Here is a 16,254-nt window from a genome sequence, read left to right as displayed (position 1 = left end):
ATAGAGAACAGAGAACATACAAAGTAGGTTGAGGCTATGCGTTGAGATACCGTCGGTCTTGGCACAGGCTTCCGTCATCTCCAAGCTCCCCCGTCTATCTGGACACACCTCCAGTTGTATCCATTCACGGCCAGCGACGCTCCTTTTTCTGGCTCCAAATCTCCCAGATTACACTCACAATGTCACTGGAGCCACCCACCTACCTCAGCTCCCTCCAGAATAATATTCGAGCTCGCCCAATTCCATGGGAGGGTGCCGTCCGAGCGGGCAACATCACCGATGACCACTTGAAGAAGATCAAGGCGGTGGATAAGGTGCGCAAAGACCAACGCCGCCAGACGATAGAAGGAGATCTTGCTGGATACACGGAGCTGCTGGTCGGCGGCGCACAGGGAAAGAGTGTCTTGGACTCGGCCTCTCGAAGGACCGATATTGTGCAGTATATACTGGTACTGGCCTCGGACTTGATTCAAGGTATATGCTACTGGCGGAGCTGAATTTCCGAGGAATTATGCTGATCTGAACTACAATAAATAGATGTGCCTTCTCTGGCCAACTCGCTTGTTTCTCACCCAGAACCGTACAAGCCCTTCCTACCGTTCCTGCAGCACTCGACAAATGCTGAAGACCCCATTCCTCTGCTCACGTCCACCTTTCTCACAGCGCTTGTGTCGCACAGTCTTGTTACTTCGCCCAAACCCGCGCCACGCGATAACGAGGCTCTCCCACAGCTCTACACCTATCTCTCTACCTTAACCAAGAATCAGGACAGTGGACTCCAGGACATCGGTGTCCAAGGATTCTCAGAGCTGTTGAGAACAAGCCGATCCCGGGAGATCTTTTGGGCGCAGCGTCAAGAGACCCTGACCCCCTTGATCGACACTCTTCGAGCTGCAGCGGGGGCTAAAGACAACGCAAGCAGCGCAAACGCACTGGGAAGCAGCACTCGCAGCGTCGAGCCTGGTATCGCCGGTGGTATTGGCCTCCAGCTTCTATATCGGGTGCTCCTTGTTCTGTGGCAGCTTGCGTTTGAAGGCGCTCTTGTTGGCGATGAACTTCAAGAGTAAGTGATGTGACAACAGGCAATCTGTTTACACTCTAAGCGTCTACTAACTCCTCACTCCTCCTAGGAACTATGAAATTATCCAACTCTACACCCACCTTCTGCGTCTCTCACCGAAAGAAAAGACCACTCGTTTGCTTGTTGCAACCCTGTACAATCTTTGCTCTAGCAACCGGACGACTCTGCTGCCCATTGCCGTGTTCCTTCGACTCCCCGCCCTCCTGACCAACTTGGGTGGTCGTCACTTGACCGACCCCGACCTGCTCGAGGATCTCAACTCGCTCTCTTCCATGTTGGAAGAGTACACTAAAACACAGACCACCTTCGATGAATATGCCGCTGAAGTTCACTCGGGCCACTTGCGCTGGTCGCCCCCTCACAAGAACCCGACCTTCTGGAAAGAGAACGCTCGACGCATTGTTGAGGATTCAAACGGCGCTTTGCCCAAGAAGCTGGTTGAGATTCTGTCTAAGAGTTGGGATAACGACAAGCAGGTGCTAGCTATTGCTTGCAACGACGTAGGGCACTTAGTGAAGGAGGTTCCCGAACGCCGTGGGCAGTTGGAGCGACTAGGCTTAAAGACGCGGGTGATGGAACTGATGGTTGATCAAGATGAATCAGTACGGTGGGAGAGCTTGCACGCCGTCGGCGAGTGGCTTCGATATACCTTTGAGGGCTAATACCTCAAAAGGGGATATTTTTGATATGTTGATGGCTTTCCAGGATGGACATATACTCTGGTTAGCATGTACTGTGTATTTTCTTGCGCTAGCGCATACTCGCTTCCTTTTTTGGGGATTTTAGAATCACACTCATCTATGTCATTCATGGCCCTCTCGATTCTGATATTCTAAATGTACTCGGTGGATCTTGCGATCGACCACTAAAAAACCCAAGATATGCAACGGTGCAGCAAGATAAGAACACCCAACTTGCTCCTCGATTTTTTTTCCATAGAATCCAATATAATCATTTTAAACTTATATTCCCCCAGAAATTATATTTGCCACGCGGGCGGATTATGTCCGGGGAGCTTCCATTCCCCCGCAGAAATTCTTCGCCGAGAACATCATCCCACCAACAGCACCCATGTCGAGATCCTTCACAGGTTGCAAGAGATGTAAAGCGCGCCGACAAAAATGTGACGAGCAGAGACCGAACTGTGGGCGCTGCCAGACTGCAGGCGAGCAATGCCAATATGCAATGCAGTTGCAGTGGGGTGGACGAGCGTTCTCGCGATCCCGGTTTGGTGCTTGCGTCGGCACAGGAGGAATGCAGAGACTCGGTATGTGCTTCATACTAGAGGGGCCTTGTACATAATTCTGACCATTCCAGAATATTCACCAGGAGAGTTTATCTACACCACCAAGAAGGCGGTGCAGTCAGCGCCAGTCAGCGCCAGACCCGCATCAGATCTTACTCTGTCGCAACCCGTCGACCCCTTCGCGTCCTTATCGTCCAGTCAAAAGGCCTTGTTGCACCATTTTATCAACGAAGCCTCACAAATCACAGCGTGTCATTCGGGAATGCAGCAGGACATATGTCGCATGCTGATTCCAATGGCTCTCCAGACTCCCTCCTTACTCTACGCTACCACCGCCCTATCGGCGATCCATATACAAGCCCTAAACAACCAGTCGGAGAGCGTAAAAACAGCACCGGATATTGCCCAGCTAATGGCTCTCAGTCTTGAACATTTCCGAACAGAGCTACTGAACCCTTCATCCAAGGACCCGGAGGCGCTGGTAGCGACGGCTCGGACGCTCTGTCTAGCTGAGATTCATTCTGGGGCGATCAACCCAAACTCATGGAGAGCACATATTGACGGGGCGAGAGCATTGATGAAGGCATCAGACGCCGCTGGTGAGGATTCACTGCGTTCTACAAGCGGTTTCCGGCGGTATTTGGATCGTTGGTACTGGTCGATCGTGTCGCTTACAGCACTGACGGGCAATGGTCCACCTATTGGAGATACCTCGGACTTCGCCTCCTCTGATTTGATGGGGCTGGGCGAGTCTCCTGATTATTTAGATGACTATTGGGGGTTCAGTGTAGACCTTGCGGCTGTCTTCAGACAGATCGGTGCTGCCGCTTGGCGAAGCCATGAAATCGAAAAGGCTACTCACGGATTTGTTGCAGGAGAGATTGACGACAGTGTCGAGAATGATGCTGCGTCCTTGGAGTTCGCAATTCGACAGCTCATGAATCGTGACTCAACCTCGCAGCCCTTGTTTTACCCTAGCGCTGCAAAAGGCTTATCTGCAGAGAGCGCGCAGCAGCTCCTGCTATGCAATGAGGCGTTCCAACACAGCGCGCTTATTCAGATCCACCGACGGCTTCGAAAGACACCAACTACGTCGCCAGAGGTGCAACAATCGGTCCAGCGTATCCTGGAGTGCACCGCGCAGATTGGGCCATCGTCAGGTCTCTCGCCCTGGGTGATGTTAACGACACCAATCTTTATTGCAGGCTGCGAGGCGCGTGGTCAAGATCGAGTTACAGTCAAGCAACTGCTGTCATCCTTGCATGACACTATTCGCGTTCCGAATGTTCTTCAGTCGTTGAAATTCCTTGAGCAGTATTGGTCTAACCAACTGAGTGAGGAAGAGGACTGGAGCCACTTCCTTGGTAAGACCTTTTTTTAATCGTTTCTTTGTGTTTTCATGCTAACATCTCATAGAACGAATGCAATTCGATTTCATCCCTTACTAAGGAGACCAGTTGACGAGAGCCTGTTATGCCTCATGTGCAATGATTCATGCTTTTGAGTTCAGGTTGTATATATTATTTTCTTTTGTTTATACCATAAGGTTATATGTCAACAAGCCGGTGTTGGCAGGGGTTTTGGAGTGCATATTCAAGTCCTGGCGTTTGGAAGCTGTGGCCAGTGATAAATATTTTTTTAGCAATTGTACACAAAATGTCTTTCCCATTGGAACCTAGCACTGCTCTTTGTGTTCATCCGTGGTCAAATATCTGGCTGATAGGTATTAGCTTGTCTGGGTAATTGTTTCATTGGAAACACTTACCTCAAGTGAGAGACGCCAGGTACGTCCAAAGACGGAGGTACGTAGCCAGGCTCTGGACATAACAAGTGACGGATCGAAATGATAAGCTGATTGCATCGTTTTATTTTGGTATTTCTTTATTGATCCCAAGCGATAATAATCCCTCTAGGCTTGGAGTATATAGTAACGTGAGCCGTGTCAAGTGTACCAACACCACTACCCAGTGTTAGTGCGTGTAAACAGAATCTACAGATTAGGTCTATTTTGTTTGGTTTACCCATTCAGCGGGTACTTAAACACCGTATATATCAGAAGATGCATATAGCGTGGAGTTATGTTTTATTTAATGGAAATTCAAGGTGTGCTCAGCACGAGCATCTACCTAGCAGTTCGGATATATATTTCTACCACAATCTTTACATATGTATGTCTTTTTGCAATATCATCATTATTTCACAGTAAATATCTAAATTAAGCCTAATACTAGATCAATCGAGAATTATACTATATTTTTACTCTTCCTCTTTAGCTACTCTGGTTGAGAAAAATTTAGAATTCGTGCAGTGTTCAAGTATCCTTTGTATAGGCGATCACACAAAAAATACTTAATTTCTGTTAGTACTTTTTACTGAGCACCCACCAATCAACTGGGCTTGTGGTTTAGTGGTATAATACTCCCTTAGCATGGGAGTGGTCCAGGGTTCGATTCCCTGCAAGTCCAGATCTTTTTGCCAATTTCTTTATTGATAATAATATAACCGATGCATTATGCCTGGACAGTTGTGCAGTGGCTAGCAAGCCTAGCATGATTGGAAGAGTCGGGGTCAGGGTGAGCATAAATTTTTTTTTTTTTTTTTTTTTCATATACTGTATTTTGTATATGAATCCTGCAATGATGTCCGTCGGTTCGGTTTGGCACAGACTACAACGCATATTATAACATCCCATTATCGATCATTAGATTCATTCCAATCCTTTGGAACAAGGCACCTAGATCCATAAAGGATCTTGATTCGAAACGTAGTACATATATAATCTTGGGAAGTAAGCATATAGTCTGTCCGTTCTAACCTCATTTAACAGTGTCTCATCCAACCCAGGGATATCCTTCTTGTCATTTTTATTTCTCTGATTTCACCTCTAAAAATGGAACCTGCCATTCGAGATGACCTTTACCTACCCCAAGTACGCGGATAGTCTATTCGCTGCGAATGTTTTCTTCCGTAGTGCGCTTTTTGCACATCCGTTATCTGGGAGCTTGAGTGTTGCTCGAGGTGTCAACCTTCTTGGTAAATTGAGTGTTATAGGTATCGTTGCAGGATATTTATTGATAATGATGACATGGGAAATATGTTTCAAGGTCTAGCGAGAGGAATGAAGAGTCGTTGCTCTATTGAGCAATGAGCGTACAGATTTTGAAGCTTGAACTACCTTATAGGAATATTAATCTATAATACTCTGAGACCTATTTCTTGAATAATTAGATGAGTCAAGCTCAACAATTATGGGTCATGTTCATCGTTGGAATAGTCGAGCGCTAGTCCTTCTCGGTGGCAATTGAGACATTACTAGTACGGAGTATGTGCTAGTCCACGGGTGCTACCTATGTACCCCGTACTAGCAGTGGATCCTATCTAGTTAGTTAGCTTGCACATGGGAGGTCTATTATGTAACTAGTAATCTATGAGAATAAGCATGATATTTGAAATATGGGAGAGTTGCTTTTTCTATACTATGTATTAGAACTAAGAGGACCTGTTGATAACCTTGAATGATCTAGAAAAATGTTTCCAGACCATAATTAAAATTGCCCATCTCCGGCTTTTTTTATCCACAGAGAGTCTTGATATCCTCAGGAACGTAGACCTTCAGGATATCAATGAGCTGCGAGACAGGGACCCAGTCAAGAACACCGTGGATGGTGCGAATGGGGTGGCCACTGTACAGAACACGGGCGTAGTAGGACTTCTCATACTTTCCGTGCTTTCCCTTTCTATCTTGTGTCTCCCTGAAAAAAAAAATTGTTAGAGAATGCCAATATATCAGAAAGTGGTGTGACTTACCAGATCTCAAAGGCAATGTTAGATGCCATACCGGGCCAGCGAAGAGTGTCGATTCCAAGAGCACCGAGCATAGGACCGATATCGCCATCGTGAATGAAGATGTGGCTGTAATCAATGGAAGACTTTCCGTCCACGACAGCCTGCAGACGGCCAATGATCTCGCTAATGAACAAGCCCTTGACAGCCTGGATGTACTTGACGACTTCTGGGTTGTTGCGCCAGTAGTAGTTCCACTCCCAATCACCAGCACGGAAGACCTGCTCGGCCATCTCCATGGTGGCACAGTCCGAGGAATCAGAGACATTGCAAGGCAGTCTGTAACCGTTGCAAAGACGACCCTGGAAGTTATCGGCAAAGTGGTCGAAGGTACCCTGCCACGCGTTATCGGTCGCGCCAAACATAGCACCAAGCTTGGAGCGCAGTTCCTCAGTGACAGCCAGATGCTCGTTCCAGTGCTCGGTAGTCTTGATGCTCGACAGAGTAGCACCGACAGCAGGGCAAGAGTATCCACTGTTGACAGTGTTGACGGACGAAACCATCTGGTGCAGGGGAAGAGCTCCCTTGTACTTGGGCCACATGCCACGCAGGACCACACCGGCTGAGGCCTGGGTGAGGGCTGAATCACTGGAGCGGAACCAGACGCGCTTGCTAGGCTTCTTAGGGATCAAGCCGAGCTTCTTTCCATAGACGCTCCACAGGTCCTTGCCGTGTTGATATCCGTCCTGGATCCCTCCAATGGTCATCTGGGGGTACTGGCAGGTACCGCTCACACCAGGCGAGAAGGGGTTGGTGGGGTCCTCGTATGTCTGCTGATACATCTCAATGGGCTGGACACCACTATTGCTGTTGGCGCCGGCGTAGAGATACGGGCGCACATTCTCACAGCGATATTCTTGGTCCTGAGGAAAGGAGTTAGTTTGGACCGAGAATCGATCCGAGAGTTGCTTACCTCTCCACCGGGGAAAATGTTGTAGGGAGTTCGTCGCTGGTGACGCTGGAGATACTCCAGATACACGATCTTTCCCTTAGTGGATCCCTTGGTCAGAGCTTCGGGTAGCTCGTATTCCTTCGAACGAGGGTGCGGCATAGCACAGTAGTGATAGGCGCCGTAGGGGGTGCCGCTGGTCGGGCCCTTGGTTGGAGCTTCATAGGTAGCGCCATAGGTGCCAATCGAGCTGTCGGTGATGTATGATGTATCATTCACCGATGGGGGGTAAAAGGTGTCCGCAGGGACGGATTTACCCAGCACAGAGGCTGCCACAGAAAGGAAGATGATGCTGCGCATGACTGAGATTGGCTTGAGTGATGAGTACCAGGTCTGTCGGATACCCTCGAAGATATAGATTTCTGAACTGATTATTGCCAATAATCCCAAGACAATAAACAAAATGAAGCTCCACCGTAGTCGTACCAGTTGCAACCTTACAACCGGCGCACGTGGCGTCTTCGAGCCAACCCGGGGAGTTCTAGTAGCCATGTGCTTTTCTACACATTATCTCCAACTTTGGACTGAGCAATACTTCTTCCATGAGGCCATCGGCAGGTGCATTCTCCGGAATTTCCGGTAGCTGCGTGAGATTGCGTGGGGTCTTGGCATCGACACCATCGTCACCTTGCAGAATATTAGCTGCAGGGACCATTTAAGCAAGTACTATAATGCGACTTCTACGAAGTATATATTCAATGAAATTCCCAGCCTTGATCTGGGAATTCGATCATCTGTGAATTGAACTGAACTCTCAATATTTTCACAATGATGTGGAAATCTTCAGTTGTCATGGCCATGGCCATGGCCCTTCCCCTGGCATCTGCCGCCTTGGCGGATCTCGCACTTCAATCAGTACTCGACACTGCCGCCCCAATCTTTGGACCGTACAAGAAAATTACGGAGGGGAAAGCGGAATGGATGAAGCGATACCCCGATAAAACCCTGCTCGTTCATATGAACATCCCCGGCACCCATGACAGCGCCACATGGAATTATACCCAGGAGACCCAAGATGCCATGCGCGGCATCACTGATCTCAACCAGGTGGTTGTTCCGACCCCAGAAGCATTGCGGTGCCAAGAGTCATCCTTCATTGACATGCTCAACATGGGAATTCGGGCATTTGATCTGCGATATGCTTTCGACCCGACAAACTCGACCCTTATTTACTACCATGGACAGGCTCTGCTCTCCCAGACAGCTACAGTCAAGGATGTGATGTTCGGATTTTACAAGTGGCTGGATGACCACCCTTCGGAGACCCTTTTCCTGTCATTCCAGTACCAAGGCTCAACCGCCCTGTACGCCTCCAATAATGCCGCTGTGCAAATGCAACTCCACAGCATTCTTACCTCGCGCGCCGCGCGCCGTTATTTCATGCAAAATAAAGACGAATTGGGTACCCTGGGTGCTGCACGTGGCAAGATCACTCTCATGCGGCGTTTCGACCTCGACAAGCTGCCGGAGTCTTACACAGCCTCTCTTCCCGGCCTGAACTTCTCACCCAGCCTCTGGAACGATAATGGCGCAGAGATTGTTCTGGAATACAACAAGGACAAGGGATTCAAGGCCTACATCGAAGACTACTATGAGCCGCTCACGGAGCACGGATCCAGTGCACGGGAGAATATCCGGTGGAAGTACAATGCCACAGTGAAAAATATCCGCAAAGCTACTTCCAAGAAATACCGGAACAGTCTCTTCTGGACCTGGGCATCTGCTAACAAGATCTCAAATGACCCTCCCGATTACCCTCGGATTATGGCACTTGGAAACGGCACTCGGTACACACCGTTCGGTGGAGTTAACAACCAGCTAGTGCCTTTCCTGAAAAGACAGAAGGGCAAGCGGGTCGGAATCGTGATGTTTGATTACTACGACATGCCTTCCAACCTGGTTGATACACTTTTGGATCTGTGAGGTACAGAAATTAGAGAGATGTTGGCAGGAGAATAGTAGATACTGGTGGGATGATAGTGTATTTTGATAGGAGAATAGTATATGTTGGCAGGAGAATACATATTCAATTATCAAGTCTTGGAATCAATACATACTTCCGCACTATTTCCAACCAAAATTGGCCTTCCAGTTTATTCACAGGGCAGTCATATGTATAGAAATGCCACTCATAAGCATAGTCCCATCGCCAAGACTCAACCTCTTCGAGCACTTTAAGCCCACGTGCTTTCTTCAGATCGATCGATATAACCCCCGAGACATGTTCGTAAAAGGACCCACTTTTACCTTATGCCTTCCAACCTTGGAACCTTGGACGGTACCTTCTCCCACGTGTATTTGTTATCTGTGGGGAAAATCTGTGGATACAGTTCACTCGGGGAATACCCCATTAGGCATATATATGGCAAATACGGAGTAATAATGGGCAGATGTTTCGGGTTGTTGCGGGTCTTGACTCAGCGTTTGCACAAAGGACCTTAGGCTCGGACCAGAAAAACCAGTGGGAGTTTTTATGTTCTACAGACCTTTTTATATCTTAGTGAAAGGGGACCCGGAAGAGGGAAAAAAAGGAGACAGCAGTAACGTTGTAAGTAGCTTTGTTGGCAGCACACAAATAGTGCCTGTCGCCTGGGTTGGAAGAAGCCGGCTGGCCTATACGAGGGGACATCTTGGCATGTCGAAGGTGAGACATAATATCGTCATTAGTGGATTGTACAGATGTGCTGTAGGGGGCATGGTATTGAACTACTAGTAACTGGTATTCAATGTAGATATGACTCATGTCTGAGAGAAGGTTCAATATGGAAAAGGAAGTATGATAAAGATGAAGGCGACATGGGGAAAAGAGAAGTTAGAAACTCTCAATCTTAAACTGCCGTAGACATAATAATTCTATATAAGGTCGGTAGAAGCGAGAGTATACCTTAGGAATTTCGAGAATGCTGATCGACGATCAGATAAGATTATCTCGGTCGTCTATCTTTGCCCTTCTAGATCAATATTATATTCGGACAACAATCTTGCGAGTGCACTGGGAAAATGAGAAAATTACGATGATTAGTTTACATATGGAAGATGGTTTGGCTTTATCCACCATAGCTAACGCTGTAAAACAAAATGAATGAAAGACGCAACACCTTGCACAGTGCCATAGAATGCAGACTCACTACATAGTCGAGTCAGATTGCAATGCCAATTAAATCAGACACAATTTCCTTGTCCTCAGCTGACGTCAAGTTCTCCACCAGGCTTGCCCAGCTTGGCGTATTCATATTGCGACCAGAGAGAAAACCTATTTTCCAAGTTTCCCACTTGGGTGTATCCAAAGAGCACACGAGGCTAGCACAACGAGCGAATTCGTGTTTCTCAAGAAGGTCCTCCTGGTCAAGGCAGATACATCTCCATGCATCATCCACCTTATGCACATACTCCGAGACGTCATAACATTGGCTGTATTTGATATTCTGCAACTCAAGCCACCCAGATCGCACCAAGCTCCAATCAGCAGGCTTGCAGTGTTTTTCTAGCTTCTCCCATATCTTCTGTGCATTTTGAATGTTGCGAACAATCGGCCTGGTAGTGGCAGACAGGTGTGTTTTAATGATTTTCTCCGCTGCCTCGTTCAGGCTGTCTAATTGGCTTCCCAAGTAATGCGATTGGGGAAGTTGACCGATCTTGCCCTCAACCAAATCTAAAAGCTGATTACGGCTTAGAATAAGCCTCATTTTGTGGCGCCAGACGCGATAGTTGGATCGGCCGCGCAATGGTGGACAGTTGCATTCTATTGGCAAATTATCATCTCCGAATGCACTTCTCAAGTTGGAGGCATGTTCGATCGAGGCTTCTGTTTCGGCAGTCGTTTGGGGTATCAGGTCTTTGGAGCCTTCAGGCGCGACAGTTGTCGCGATGGGCATTTTATCAACGGAGTTTACCCGGCGCCTTTTTGGCGGCGAGCTTAACGGTTCATCTTCTGGGGGTCCTTCCCCAGAGAGGGTTCGTTTCACTAATGGCGTTGGAGAGGCCATTCTGTTGATTCTTGACGTGTCGGTGGATTAAAAAAAACGATCAGGGTAAGGTAATGGGAATCGACGAAGGATGTGGTAAATTATCAGAGAAGCATTAACCTTGATTTATGACGTCGTTAACAGGTTATGACGAACGGGGATTTATCTATGTCTTACAAGGGGTGCAGCATTGTTTATATATGCTTAACCCCAGGATAGAAGTATGCTACCTACTTCTATGACATTATCAAGAAAGGGGGTTCTCAAACATGCAGCCCTACATTCCTTGGCAAACTCCAACGGCTAAACACACTTTCCTCTGTCCACATTTTATCGCTGAGTTCAAGAATATTTTGACTGTTTCTTCCTTTATAGCTTATACTATTTTTGATCTTGGAAAACTGTGCATCTGATATGTCGAGGCCAAGTTTGCCAATCTTCCGTTGTCTGGATATAATTGTAGACTCATGTCTTGTGCGCCATTCGTCAAACGTTCTCATTGTAAGGTAATATCTTGAGTATTTATATGGTGATATAGGACACAAAAGACGATCAGTTTCCTAGGGGTACCAAAGGCTAGAAAACCCCACTCCCTCACATACATTCCGCGCAACTGAGAAATTCGAACATCTATAATTGGCTATATTGTCTCTGTTGAAAATACCTCAAAACTATCTCAGTGTGCTCTGAACCGCTTCGACTGAGCTACAAAATAACCCGTCGCCGACAACAAACTCATAGCGCCAACAAGCAAAGAAAAATTGCTTATCAAGATTTCCTCCTGAACCTGCTTCACTATTGTAGCAGCCTTGCTCACCACACGGTCTTTACCGGTTCCCTCGGCAATATAGTCCTCCCACTGCACCTTCGAGAGTTCACGTTGATAATCAACCACAGTCCCACTCCAATTATTGGTAATGACCCCGTCATCTCTCTTATACCAACTGTTGCAATTTGGATCCGCAAAGCTGGTAGCACGTAGAATGGCCTGGATTCTATCGTTGTAGCTTTTCAGCGCACCCGGTTCTGGCTTGAGAGCCAGCGTCCTTCCTTGTTGACGGGCTTGCATCACTTCCCTAACTAGGGTGTTCAGATATCGCGACTGTGCTTCAATCATGAGAATGATGGAGTTGTGACCTTTTGATTAGTTAGAATGATTGAGTCCATGATTTCATTTGGAAATATGGCATATCTCACCGAGGTTAGTGTTGGGACCATAGAGCATTCCAAAGTTGGGCAAGTCCTCGACGGTAACACCGTTAAAGGCCGTTGCTCCATTTTTCCAGATATCCTCCAACGACCGGCCATTTGAGCCATAAATTCGGATGGGATGCATGAACTCCACAGTTCTGAAGCCAGTAGCAAGGACGATAAGATCGTATTCTTGTTCATCTACCTCATCGACCTCGATACCGGACTCCGTAATAGATGTGATGCCCCGTGTCTCCAAGTGTACGTTTTCACGGGCAAGAGCGGGATAATAATCATCTGTAATAATGACTCGTTTGCATCCCGGAGCATAACTGGGCGTTAGCGAGTCCCATAGCTCTGGTCGGTTAGGCAGTTGAGATTTCATCGTCTCGGTACATGAGGTCCGAATGTATTGCGAAAGATCCGAATCTTTATCTGCGACAGCTGTATAGAAAGCTTCGCGAAATTCCATTTGAAGCGCACGCTTACGCCATTTCAGGGGTGGAACCCATCGGAGAAAGGCCTTTTGAAGGGTAGATACCGTTTGATCTAGGCGAGGAATGACCCAGTTTGGCGTCCGCTGATAGATAGTGAGATGGGAAGCAACGCGAGCAACTTCAGGGGCAATCTGAGCGGCAGTTGCTCCTGTATAATGAGTCAGTATTGTATCCTGTAGGTGGGTTCTTGTTTCTTTTTAGTGGAGTGCGCACCATTCCCAATGATTGCGATCCGCTTTCCAGTCATATCGTAGCTCCAATCCCACCGAGCAGAGTGCATTATCTTCCCTTGGAAATCTCCCAGGCCTGGGATGTCAGGGGTTCGGGGTAGATTGAGTTGCCCAACAGCAGAGACAAGGAAATCGGAGTTCAAAACGTAGGAGTTCGAGAATTCGCTGTCTTTCTGCCCTGATACCACGACGCTTGTTTTCCACTTAGACTCGATTTCATCCCAACGGGCCTCTTCCACCGTGGAATTGAATCGAATGTGCTTGTAGAGTCCATATTTCTCTGCAACACCAACGAGATACGCCTTGTTGATGCACAATAATCAGCAATGGCTCGTATATCACAAGACAGGTCGAGGGTCACATATTACTAACATGTATTTCTTCTTGTCCGGGATACTCTCTTGACCAATCGGGATTCTGTTCAAAGGAATAGCTATAGAGCGAGCTCCAGACTAGTCTTCATTAGTTGCTGTCACTGTGTATGTAGAGTCTTTCTTACCGTCACAACAGCAGCCGGGATACTTGTTGTCATTCCAGGTTCCGCCCACGCTGCTACTTCTCTCCAGAATAACAAAATTGTGAGTTTTGTTCCGTTTGACCAAATCAATTGCCATGCACATTCCTTGAGGAAAGGTTAGTAAAATTTATTTGCCTTGGAGGAATTAACGTACCCGATATGCCGGCGCCAATAATGACAACAGTGGCATTGGTAAAGTCCTTGTTTCCCACAGGGAGGCGTGTGTTACTCGATCCCAACATTCTGAAAGGGGTTGACTATGCAATATTGGGTTGACAATCAAATCATGGGAGGTAGCCTAGAATATAACCAAAGCCTCCCCCGCAGTATTAAACAACATAACAGAACATTCAATCACTGGGGTTACCGAGGCCTATCACCCTTGAACCCTGTAGATGTCTATGCAGCTTAGGTCACAGGGCATGCATGCGGGCGAGCAGCATGCAAGTTCTCGGCGCTAGTCACCGCCCTGATATTTTAAGAGCAATCAGAGAGCATGAAAGACTTGATCTGTCCACTAAAAGCTGGAATAAACCTAGGAAATTCATACAAGTTTGAAAGTTTAGTAGTGCAATGCGGGGAAGCTGGGCGGCCGAGGCTGGATTGCCGAGGTAGGCAGTATTCCGGCGATGGTTCGTCCGAGTCTTGCAAGCTACTTAATCCTCTGGCACTAGATACTCTAGAATAATCAAGGGAGTTCAATTCCTTCTCTCTCTGCTGTCTGTAGGATGTATTGTTTGACCTAGACAAACACGAAGAATCAGCCATTTTGATCTAAGTGAATACCTAATGAGGGGGTTACCTTGTCATCTGGGACTAGCTCAATGGCCAGTCTACCATCACTGTCTCTCTTTTCTGCTTCTGCTCCAGACTTCAACAAAAAGATTGCGGCGGGTCCATGCCCCTCAGAGATAGCGTGGTGAAGTGCTGTGAATCCGTCTCCATCCGTTGCGTTGACAGGGCTCTTACCCTCTTCCAAGAGGGTCTTCAAGATAGGCACAGATCCAACTGCAGCTGCTCTGTGTAGGGGTAGTTGACCACGCTTATCCTTGACTCTGGCGCTGCATTTATTGGCAAGCAAGGTGCGGACGGTGGAAATATTGGCCTTGGAACTTGCGAAGTGCAGCGCATTCTACTAAATAGTAAGTCCATGTACATCCAATAGACAAATCGTTGTCTTAGAAAGCTGACCTGTCCAGTGTTGCTTTTGGCAGAGACGTCAGCTCCTTTCCGCAGTAATAGGTCGATCGTTGCGTCGCCTGCGGCATCTTTAAGGCTAGCTGCAATCATGAGAGGCGTCCAACCAGATCCATCCTATGCTGATTTAGCAAGATTCTATAATAATGGCCACTCGATGTTGAAAAGGCTCAGGTAATTCTTTTCGAAAGTAGAATGGTGGTACTCACTTCTACATCTGGGTCGAAATTCTTCATAGCGACTAGCAATTCCACGACCGGGAGTCGGTTGTAGGCCACAGCCCAGTGAATTGGAAGACGATCATCATCATCTTTCACAAATGCAGATTTCGGGTTTACCTGTATCAATGATTAGCCTTGTTCTTGAAAACCGAATAGTACCAGCGCCAGCTGGATCTTGCGGGGCAGCCTCGGCCCTATGTGGAGCACAACTCACATTGAGCAACGACTCAACAACCTCGTCTAAGGAGATATATTAGTAAATTGTACTATACAAAGAAGGGGCAAGCTCACTTCTTCCTTCACGGGCAGCCTCGTGCAGGGCGAACTTCTGATCGGAATCCATGGTGACTTTGGAGGAGGAAGAGTGATATTGCGATAAGAGCTGCGATAAGCCCCGGGGCTGGGTGACTGGCTGAGTCATCACAATTGCTGACCTCACGGTGAACGGGAGCCCCGGGGGCCCGGAGGGGTCAACTTGCTTCCCCATGTACTCCGTACGTACGGAGTACTAATACACTACGTTTGAATGTTGAGAAATTGTGTACGGAGTACCAGATGTACCTTTTGTGGGGCTTTCGTGCACAAAAGGGACAATCATATGTATTGTAGTGAGCATGGGTACAGGTGTTATTATGAGCATTATTATTTGAATATCTCACTATTTAGCGTACGCATCTACACAAAGGAGGATCCTTTTTGCGTTCATCTCATAGAAAAACTCCCTTTTACACTATTCCAAGGTTGTCTATGTATGTAAATGACTTTTATCATACGGTATATATATCGCAAGATATCAGAATAGGTCAATTGAAAATGGACAAATGGTAGACATTCATATATCTTCTGAGAGATACATATTTACAATGTATGTAAGTAACTGGTCATCTGAATATTCCTAGGGGGGAAACGGGAAATTGATCAACAGAAGTGAATGCCAATGCTCGTTATATGCCTCACGGACACAAAGAGAGGTCCGATTAAGTCAAAGCAAGCAAGACTCACTGTCTTGCTGCCTGAGTGTATGTGGTTTTTGCTTGGACATGGTCGGTCAAGAACGAGATGTCTTTGAAGGTACTAGAGGCATCATGCGGAAGTCCTACAACATCATATATACTACGGCCCACCGCCATTTAACCTCACCGCCCTTTTTGCCGGAAATAATGTTGGTCAATTTTGGTGCCTCAGGCACGAACACCCGTTGCAACTTCGATCCAAAGATTCATGAACATCCTGTTATACCACGTTCAACTATATCTTGCCTCACAGCTGCTAGACACGCAGCTCCAGTCTTCAATTAACTGTGCTTCTAAAACTGGT

At 47.2% G+C, this 16,254-nt stretch overlaps 7 protein-coding genes across 7 annotated transcripts; 3 read left to right on the top strand and 4 right to left on the bottom strand.

Moving 5' to 3' along the window:
* Positions 1-179: 179 nt before the first annotated feature.
* N7479_009396 (H(+)-transporting V1 sector ATPase subunit H) lies at positions 180-1,743 on the top strand (the record flags this gene model as incomplete). The annotated part of the gene is made up of 3 exons (XM_057257089.1): positions 180-474; positions 538-1,063; positions 1,131-1,743. The coding sequence occupies 3 exons, from the start codon at positions 180-182 to the stop codon at positions 1,741-1,743; spliced, it is 1,434 nt and encodes a 477-aa protein (XP_057104547.1).
* A 523-nt stretch (positions 1,744-2,266) lies between these two features.
* N7479_009395 (fungal specific transcription factor domain-containing protein) lies at positions 2,267-3,708 on the top strand (the record flags this gene model as incomplete). Its single annotated transcript, XM_057257088.1, has 2 exons — positions 2,267-2,348; positions 2,411-3,708. The coding sequence occupies 2 exons, from the start codon at positions 2,267-2,269 to the stop codon at positions 3,706-3,708; spliced, it is 1,380 nt and encodes a 459-aa protein (XP_057104546.1).
* A 2,190-nt stretch (positions 3,709-5,898) lies between these two features.
* Positions 5,899-7,611, bottom strand: N7479_009394 (histidine phosphatase family protein; the record flags this gene model as incomplete). The annotated part of the gene is made up of 3 exons (XM_057257087.1): positions 5,899-6,079; positions 6,135-7,033; positions 7,084-7,611. 3 exons carry the CDS (start codon positions 7,609-7,611, stop codon positions 5,899-5,901), a joined length of 1,608 nt encoding a protein of 535 aa, XP_057104545.1.
* A 276-nt stretch (positions 7,612-7,887) lies between these two features.
* On the top strand, positions 7,888-9,042 carry N7479_009393 (uncharacterized protein; the record flags this gene model as incomplete). Its single annotated transcript, XM_057257086.1, has 1 exon — positions 7,888-9,042. One exon carries the CDS (start codon positions 7,888-7,890, stop codon positions 9,040-9,042), a length of 1,155 nt encoding a protein of 384 aa, XP_057104544.1.
* A 1,217-nt stretch (positions 9,043-10,259) lies between these two features.
* Positions 10,260-11,105, bottom strand: N7479_009392 (uncharacterized protein; the record flags this gene model as incomplete). The annotated part of the gene is made up of 1 exon (XM_057257085.1): positions 10,260-11,105. One exon carries the CDS (start codon positions 11,103-11,105, stop codon positions 10,260-10,262), a length of 846 nt encoding a protein of 281 aa, XP_057104543.1.
* Positions 11,106-11,760: 655 nt separating this feature from the next.
* Positions 11,761-13,761, bottom strand: N7479_009391 (flavin-containing monooxygenase; the record flags this gene model as incomplete). Its single annotated transcript, XM_057257084.1, has 6 exons — positions 11,761-12,221; positions 12,282-12,920; positions 12,986-13,304; positions 13,375-13,454; positions 13,502-13,624; positions 13,674-13,761. The coding sequence occupies 6 exons, from the start codon at positions 13,759-13,761 to the stop codon at positions 11,761-11,763; spliced, it is 1,710 nt and encodes a 569-aa protein (XP_057104542.1).
* Positions 13,762-14,207: 446 nt separating this feature from the next.
* Positions 14,208-15,280, bottom strand: N7479_009390 (ankyrin repeat domain-containing protein; the record flags this gene model as incomplete). Its single annotated transcript, XM_057257083.1, has 6 exons — positions 14,208-14,261; positions 14,322-14,651; positions 14,711-14,833; positions 14,926-15,054; positions 15,152-15,177; positions 15,229-15,280. The coding sequence occupies 6 exons, from the start codon at positions 15,278-15,280 to the stop codon at positions 14,208-14,210; spliced, it is 714 nt and encodes a 237-aa protein (XP_057104541.1).
* Positions 15,281-16,254: the final 974 nt, after the last annotated feature.

This window comes from Penicillium vulpinum (assembly GCF_028829585.1).
Source record: "Penicillium vulpinum strain IBT 29486 chromosome Unknown utg000004l_segment0_segment0, whole genome shotgun sequence".
NCBI lineage: Eukaryota > Fungi > Ascomycota > Eurotiomycetes > Eurotiales > Aspergillaceae > Penicillium > Penicillium vulpinum.
This window is presented reverse-complemented; position numbering and strand designations above follow the sequence as displayed.